Genomic DNA, 8920 nt, shown 5'->3' with positions numbered 1-8920 from the left:
TTGTGCACATTTCCTGTGATTACCTGTCAATGCCAAATGAGATGCAGAGCTGGGAAGTTTAACTCCATGACACAGACAGAAGCATAGATAAGGCAGATGTGCCAGTAGTGCTTAGCCCCTGCATGCAGAAAGTAGCATCTGAGGCTTAGGTGGTTTATATGTATACTTGTATATATAAACCTTTAGCTGTGCAAATTGAAAATTCAGCACACTGAATAAAACATGCAGACAAAGCTGTCTTAAGCAGCATTCAGCAAATATTGAATATGTTGATTAATACATAACATAGAATTGTTCCTGTGTGCCAAAGCAAAATGTCAGAAAAACACGTCAGGGTTTCCAACAAATGAGTTTTGGTTAACTAGAATTTGGGCAATCTCTGCAGTAAAGACTGTGGCTGCAGGAAGTCTATAAAATGTAGATTGATCCATACACAGATCCTTCCTTTTGTGCACACACACATTCGTGCATGTATCTCAGTAACTGAGTTATTTTTTAGTTAGGATTTGGTGATTAATCAGCTTTGAACTAAGTTAGCTGTGAAAGCTTAGGCCATAATTATCAAATATTATCTGAAAAGCTGTCTAAACAATATTGCCCCCTACTGATATCTTCTACTGTGTCTGTCCAGTTGTGGATCCTGTTGATAAGTAGCAAACAAGAATGTACATAGTGTTCAGAGTACAAGCAGGGTTCACTGGGGGACTGTGTGTCTCAAGCATATTGAGAAATGCCAGTTAGTTTTGCTTTCTTCATGTGTGGTCTTAATCCCAGCCCTGATTCGTGCCTTTCATTGTTCATTTTTTTTATTGCTAGGTCAATGACAGCATTTAAAGGAGACTGCAGAGTCCTCAAGTTGTTTGCAAAGCACATAAAGGTAGGGAATTTTAACAGAGCAAATAAACAACTAAATAATGTCATACCATTTTCTTTTAAAGTCATTTGGCTGTAGTGCCTTTCATATAGTGTTCATATAAAGTTCCTTCCTTTAGATAAAGCTTCCTTTGGTAACCCATTGCTGCAGTGTGAGGAATAGAGCCAAACAGCATCTCCAGTAACTCTGGTGCAGCTCTTGGCAGAATGTAGATGCTTTTGCATGTGCTATGTTTTAAAGATGTTCCACATCCCCATGAAGTGTTCATTCAAGTGCCTTTTGGCTGTTGAAATAGAAGGCTGCACACATAGGTCTGTGGAAGCAAACTGTACCAGCACCCACATTTGGATTCTGGCAATTGAATGCCTGAATACCCCATATCCATAGCTGTTAGAAAGCACAATGGGGATGCTGGAAGTAATAAGCAAACACTTAGCCTTAGATATGAATGCTGTCAAACCCACAAATGTCACTTGCTTTATTTCACCTTTTTCCAGTCTTGAAGGACTTCAGAGTTAATTCAAGTTTGTCAGTTTTCCAGAGAATTTGTTTAAATGCTGAAGGAATCTTACTGTTCTCACCTCCAAAAATAGTTGGTGCAATAGCAGATTTTCAAAGTTGAAAATGATTGAACTTCTAGAGAAGTGTGATGCCCAGCTGGCTTGTTATATTTCTTTAACTTTCTTCCAGATCTGACAGTTTGAAAGACAAATAGGATTTGTTACTTGGTGGTATTCTAGAAAGAGATACTATGAGATCTTGTATTTATTTCCAACTCTTTGAAAAGAAATTTTAAAACAGTTGTGGGTTTACTGTTTTTTTCTTTCTCTCTTCAAATTAGATAAAGGAACAGATGAATATGTTGGAGAAAGGTGTGTTCCACATTGGGGTTGGAACTCCTGGGAGAGTAAAAGCGCTAGTGGAGCAAGGTAGGAGAACAAGGAGGGTTTTCTCCCTAGGTATCTTATATTTGGTCTCATGTGAAGTGAGACTTCAATTGTTTTTGAAATGCTTAAGTTGACATGCATCTGCTGATTTGGTTACTAAACTGTACAGTTCTGTTTCTCTACTTGTACTGTGTCAGTCAAAATAAGGTCAAAATTCTAGTGGTTGGTTTTACGATCACTCTAAGCTGGCATAAGTCAGTATTAGCAGAGAAAGACAGAGTAATACTTCCTCACTCCTGCTGATCAGTGCTCACTTATTCCCCCTTCCTGCTTCATGTGCCAGCCCAAGACACTGTTTGACAGCTCACAGTGAACTGACCCCAATTAAAACAAAACCAGTGTGCACACAAAATCAGGTAATGAGCAGGCAGAGGGGGGGGGACTTCCTCTTTTGATGGGAATACTGATTTATGCTGACTTGAAAGTGATTGCAAAACCACAGTGTAAGATTTAAAGCTCGAGGAAACCAAACACTGCAAGTGAATCAAAAAGAAATAATGGCAGAAGTCACTCTATCATATGTCACTCTGATCTTAGTGTAAACTTTTGTGAGGGATGAATGAAAGATCTGCTTGCTGATTTGATCCTATTTCTGATTTAACTGTAATAAAATTAATTATTTTATATAAATCTCCTTTTCTCTTTCCAAATTTTGAGTACTTTTACCTACTCAGTAGAGAGTTATATACAAAGAAAAACGAACAACAAAATGACAAGATGACAAGGCAATTCTTTCCATTCCTTTTTCTAAACACTGCCTTGCTCTGACTGTGGTCTCTTAGTCAGGGACTGGCTGTGGATTGGGACTCTACTGCCCCTTCCAAAAGAGTACAGGAGTAACATAGTTTTGTTGCTTCTTTTGTCATCCACCAACATTAAATTGTTAGTGCTCAGCATGTCAGCACATTGCCGTGAGGGTGGTGAGGCACTGGAACAAGTTGCCCAGAGATGTTGTGGATGCCTCATCCCTGGAAGTGTTCAAGGCCAGGTTGGATGGGGCTTTGAGGAACCTGGTCTAGTGGAAGGTGTCCCTGCCCATGGCAGGAGGTTTGGAACTAGATGATCTTTAAAGTTCCTTCCAACCCAAACCATTCTGATTCTCTGTTAGGTAGAGGCAACTTATGGCATGGACACAAGATGTGTCATCATATCCTAAGGTCTAGTTCTTTTTTTGACACTTTAGTGTTGCAGTGCCAGGTCACTTAGAAAATGGAGAGGAATCAAAACTGTAGGAAAAAAATGGTGGGCATCTTGTAGAAGACCAGGGAAAAAATAGGAGAACAGCTGAAAGGCAAGTTCAGAAGGGCCTTTTTTTTCCCACCACTATTTATTTGAAGGATAAAGGGATTCTTCAGCAGCACCACTGACCTGACTCACTTTCACACGGCACCCAGTCCTGTAAATTGCTGCACACCATCAGTTCCCATTAATGTGAATTTTCAGACTAGGGTCTTTGTAACTTACCAGTTACAACATCAGCTGTGGAAATTCAACTCCTGCGGTTTCATCAAGAGGAAGCTTGAGGAATTATTTTCTGGCAGGATGTTAAGCTCTTGACAAGCCTGGCAACAGTAGTTGTTCTGCTTTTGTGTTTCTCTTCCAAAAAGGCATGGGATTATGTGGCTAAGGGAGTTTGCAGTGTCAGTGGATTAGTTTTCCAACCAGCAAATGTAGTACTTAAGTGTTCAAAGATTAGATTCCTTGGAAACAGACAGCAGAAGATGTAAAAGCCAAAAATCATTTTGATAAGCACATGTCATAGTATCTTGGTAGTAAAATTTATGTTGCCTTTTTAGATGGCCTCTGCTTGAACTCCACCAAATATATGATTCTGGATTGGAACTGGAGAGATCAGAAACTAAGGAGAATGATGGACATCCCTGAGGTATTGTATAAGCACCTATATATATTATGTTCTGTGTATTCGTTACTTTTGATTCTAGTTCTCAGAACATTGTCAGTAAAGTTTTCTTTCTGTCTTCAGTGATACAGAAACACAGAGAAGTTAACATTGTCTGATAAATCTGTGCTCTCAGGTCTTGAAATTACCTCCTGAGAAAGATTTTTTTCCTTTATTGTTCCAAGTCAGAGCTGGGAATTCTGTGGTTGTGCTGTGAGTTTCCCCTGTTTATGCTAGATAGTTGTTCTGCCTGTTCCCAGGAAGTTCTCTCAGTAAGAAGACTTTGTACAAAATCCTAGACTTTGACAAGTTGGAGGGCTGGGCAATCATCAGTTGTGTGAAGTTTAACAAGGGAAAGTGCTGGATTCTGCACCTGGGATGGGGCAACCCTGGATGTTCATACAGACTGGGGAATGAGCTGCTGGAAAGCAGTGCCATAGAAAGGAACCTGGGAGTCCTGGTCAACAGCAAATTGAATCTGAGTCAGCAGTGCTCTGGCAACCTGAAGGGCCAACTGTGTCCTGGGGGGCATCAGGCAAAGCATCACCAGCCAGTCGAGGGAGGGGATTGTCCTGCTCTGCTCTGACCTGGTGTGGCCTCACCTTGAATATTGTGGCAGTTTTGGTCACAGCAATATAAGAAAGATATTAAGCTCTTAGAGAGTGTCCAAAGGAGGGCAACGAAATGGTGAAGGGCCTTGAGGGGAAGCCGTGTGAGGAGCAGCTGAGGTCACTTGGTCTGTTCAGCCTGGAGAAGAGGAGACTGAGGGGAGATCTCATTGCAGTCACAACTTCCTCATGAGGAGAAGAGGAGGAGCAGGCACTGATCTCTTATCTGTGGTGACCAGTGACAGGACCCATGGGAATGGCCTGAAGTTGTGTCAGGGGAGGTTTAGGTTGGATATTAGAATAAGGTTCTTCACCCAGAGGGTGGTTGGGCAGTGGAACAGGCTCCCCAGGGAAGTGGTCACAGCACCAAGCCTGACAGAGTTCAAGAAGCATTTGGACAATGCTCTCAGGCACATGATGCGATTCTTGGGTTGGTCCTGTGCAGGGCCAGGAGTTGGACTTGATGCTCCTTATGGGTCCTTTTCCACTCAGAATATTCTGTGATTCTATGAAAAGTTTCCTCAAAAACTAAATAAAACTTTGGACAAGCATTTATTTTTCTCCATCTGAGAGTAAGATAACATCTTGTAAGTAAGTCTTCAGACAATTCTCTCTTTTTTTTTTTCTTTTTCTTTCTTTTGCCTTTTTTTTACAAGACATAGGGTACAAACTATTTAGAGCCATCCATCATTTGCAGATCCCTCTCAGGATAATTCCCAATTATTTTCAATTCTGTAGTCCAGCTTTTGTATTTATTGCTGTGACAAGACATGTTTACCATATGCTGTGGGCCATCACCTGGTATCTAGCCAGATGAAGAGCCAGACTCCTCCATTAGTGGTTGTTACAAAGCTCGCAGATTCCTGCCCAGTGTTTTCATTTTTTTGCACATTAGAGCAGGCCTACATGCAGAATCTCCAGGGAAGAGGACTTTTTTTGCCTATGGACATTACGCTGAAGTGAAACACTTTATCAGTCATTAATCCATCCATGTACTTGTCCATGTATTTGAATGTGCTGCATTTTACAGTCACACATATACAAAGATAGATGTTTCTAATAATCTCAAATAATCTCAGGCAGCTAACAGTAAGACAAGAGGGCATGGCCTTAAGCTGTGCCAGGGGATATTTAGGTTAGATATTAGAAAGAATTTCTTTACAGAAAGGATAATCAGACATTGGAATGGGCTGCTCAGGGAAGGGGTGGATTCTCCATCCCTGGAGGTTTTTAAGATAAGACTGGATGTGGCACTTAGTGCCATGGTCTAGCAACTGCAGCAGTAGCGGATCAAGGGTTGGACTTGATGATCTCGGAGGTCCCTTCCAACCCAGCTGATTCTGTGATTCTATGAAAGGGCCCCGCAAAAAAATACATTGCAGAAATGAAGTAGCAAAAAAACCTGGCTTTGCTTTTTGGAGGCAAGGAGGCTCCCTCGTGTGGTTAACGCACAAGGCTTTTTTGTATGATGTTGGCACATATCTCTTAAGTTTCTTAAAGAGCAGAAAACACAAATTCACAGACATAGCAGTATGAAAGGTGCTGATTGCAGTGGGATGGATTTTTTAAGTCAACTGAAGTAAATATGCATACTGTAGAACTGCATAGGAGATGCACCTCTAAAAAACAAAGATTATCATTTCATTCTGGGCTATTGCAAACCTGAACTATACCCTTCAGCTCACTCTAGTTAATACCACAGCATTTCTGCATGTCTGTCTAGGAATGGAGGCAAAAAATTGTGATTCCGAGTGTGTTTTATAAAGGCAAAATCTTAAGGTTATCTTAGCATAAAAAGCTAAGGCTTAGTTCAAGGTAAACCCAAGTAAATAAGAATGTTACACCTTCAGTTACATTGTTACTATAAACAGTAGATATTGATGTGTGATTACAAACCAGTGAATATGTAATTACAGAAAAATCTTCAAACCTGCATTTGACTCAGGTAACACAACATACAGAAAGATTTTTGAGATTTTGAGCTGTCTAAGTGGAGTATCTTGCAGCAATTTTTCCCACTGCAGACCTCGGGCAGATTCCTGAAAGTTACCTATGAGGAATGTCAGCAATGAAAGATATGCAAATAATGTTTTGGTGATAAGGCATCTTAACACCACATAGAAACCAATGGGATGTATCAACTTGTAGACTTAAAATATGGAATACAGTCTTAGCTTTTCTAGTTGTATAAAAATTGTCAGATACATGCTATGGATAAGTCTTCTCAGAGAGGAAATACAGTACCAAAAGCATAATTGAGAGAACTGGCAGTTCAATGTACTAAGTTCTTTCATCCAGTGTTAGTTGTGAAGGAAAAATTGTATACTTAAAATTAGAAACTAAGCATACTGGCCTATTTTCACTGCAAACCTCAATTGTTAATAACTTCTTTGCATAATTAAGGTGCCACATTGCTAAATTTCATTGTAATTACACCAGAAAGCAAAAACAGCTATTCCAAAACCGTTCTATTTGCTGGTTTTGTACTCACCCAGAGAATTATGTACACAGTGGTATATTCTGATAAATACACGATTTCAAAAACACGTGAATCTTTCCACATGACAGTTCTGTATCCCATCATGTCCACATAATGGATAGTGCCCTGATCCACTGCTCTGTGAGTTGCCTCAATATTTCATTAGTTAGTGCTGTTGGATTTTTTTATTCTCTGTTTGTGTCTCCTGCTTCATTCATCCCAGACAATGGAGAGAAGGAGATAAAAAGAAAGCTCTCAAAGAAACCACAGGAGGGATGAATGAGTTTATGAGACTTTGTCTTGGCACACTGGAGTTATAGTAAAGCATAAAGGTCTAAATAAAAATTGATTGTATACTTTTTGATCTGACCAAAGGACGAGCTTCCTGCTTTGAAAGCTTTTATGTACAGAGGTTGATGGCAATACAGAGCTGCCTCAACTCCTTGAATTACTTGTTCATAAGATTCAAGTGGAGTTTTTTTCAACAAAAACCGATATTGTATTGTCTGCAAACAATACACAGACTGAGCCTTCAGTAAGTTTGAAAATATGGAAGGTTGAAGTTTCAGGCTTCATGAAAGTAAAAAGGATTGTGAGAAATGGAAAAGGTTTGTGAAAGAAAGACAACTGTTTATACCTTCATGTAGCACATCCAGTGTGGAATAGAGATGGGTGAGGCTTTCTTACATCATTTGTTCCTGTGCAAAGTGGAGACATAGAAGGGTATAATCCTGAGAGAAAACTTCAAATAAGTTATTTCTAAGTGGGAAGAGGGTGCTATAAGGGAACTCTGGACTAACCATGATCATAAAGAATCTTGTGTTCCCTTTGAAATATGTAGTCGATATTTACTCTGTAATACATTTGTCTTTTATCTTTAGATAAGCAATAAGCTACAACCATATCTGTGTTATAAGCCAAAGTACTTTGCACGCAGCACATACAGACCTGACCTTCAGGCCCACTTTCATTCAGGTGTCTCAAACACAGACAGCGCTGTGCCTGTGGTACTGCCTTTCATCTGCTTGATCCCAGTTGTTACTCTGTAAAGCCCTATAGGGATTTTCCAGCCCAGGATGAACATTTTGCTATGGCATGCTTTAACTACTTACCAGTGACAGCTTTTCTGTAGCCACGTTATTTGGGACTTCAGGAGCTGTAATTGTACTTCGGGGTTGTAGAGCAAATGCTAGATGTTTTAGAAAATGGGAGCATTCTAGAGGATCTTGTACGGGAATTTTTTTAATTCCTAGTCCTGTAGTAAGGTATCTGAATAAATAAATACTCAGTAACTTTTTATGCTTTCTTTGGCTTTGTTTTCTTCAGATAAAGAAAGAAACAATTGACCTACTGGAGATGAGTATTATAAAGCTGTGCAGAGAGGGGTCTGTGAAGCTGGGACTTTTTTAATGAGTTTACCAACAAGGAAGTAATTTGCAGCTGCATTTTACTGTTATCCTGTCTGCAATTGGCAAGTGATAAACAGGTGATGAAATCAAGAGTTTTGACTTTTCAGACATCTGTCAAGACATCAAGAATGCACATTACAACTTTTTCTGAGTTTCCTTTTCTTTTAATAATAAAAGAGAAGTTTTGTTTGTAGTTTTAGTGTGATTTTTATTGCAGGAACAATGTCATACTGAAATTAGAATTACGTTATTGCTTTCACCTGCTAGATTTAGTACTATATGTCACTATTAAGACTTCAAAGATGAGCAAACCTGAGTGTGCAAGTCTTTGTACAGCTCAATTTTCTGTTCTCTTCTGCTTTCCCAAAGGAGACATGTATTTCTCTCATGAGAGTGGTAATCTAGTTCTTGCCCTCGAGTGTCCTTGCAAAAGTTGTATGAATTTCAGTAGTAGGTCAAAAAGATATTTTTCACCTACCTGTACTAGAGCTGGCCAAATGCTGTTTTTTGCTTTTACATGATAAATTATCTGTATATTATATCGAGATTTTATTTTGGTTAAACTGTTGAAATGTGCCAAAAATATTCTTCTATTTGTCCACTGAAATTAAAAGGAGATGAACTCTGGGTGTTTCTTCTGTCACTGTGGATAGTAGGGATTCTTTTTCAGAGAACAAGGTGAATAGAGGTGATGAAATCATCT

At 39.5% G+C, this 8920-nt stretch overlaps 1 protein-coding gene across 1 annotated transcript in view; it reads left to right on the top strand.

Annotated features, from left to right (window-relative positions):
* CMSS1 (cms1 ribosomal small subunit homolog (yeast)) overlaps positions 1 to 8844 on the top strand; it is a 207734-nt gene extending 198890 nt beyond the window's left edge. The window contains exons 8-11 of the mRNA XM_017830826.1: positions 784 to 877; positions 1716 to 1803; positions 3618 to 3706; positions 8135 to 8844. Coding sequence (XP_017686315.1) covers positions 784 to 877; positions 1716 to 1803; positions 3618 to 3706; positions 8135 to 8218 — 355 coding nt within the window. The 3' untranslated portion in view covers positions 8219 to 8844. The remainder of the gene's footprint in view (positions 1 to 783; positions 878 to 1715; positions 1804 to 3617; positions 3707 to 8134) is intronic.
* The last annotated feature ends 76 nt before the right edge of the window (positions 8845 to 8920 follow it).

Source organism: Lepidothrix coronata, unplaced genomic scaffold (assembly GCF_001604755.1).
Source record: "Lepidothrix coronata isolate B3197 unplaced genomic scaffold, Lepidothrix_coronata-1.0 Scaffold184, whole genome shotgun sequence".
Taxonomy (NCBI): Eukaryota; Metazoa; Chordata; class Aves; order Passeriformes; family Pipridae; genus Lepidothrix; species Lepidothrix coronata.
This window is presented reverse-complemented; position numbering and strand designations above follow the sequence as displayed.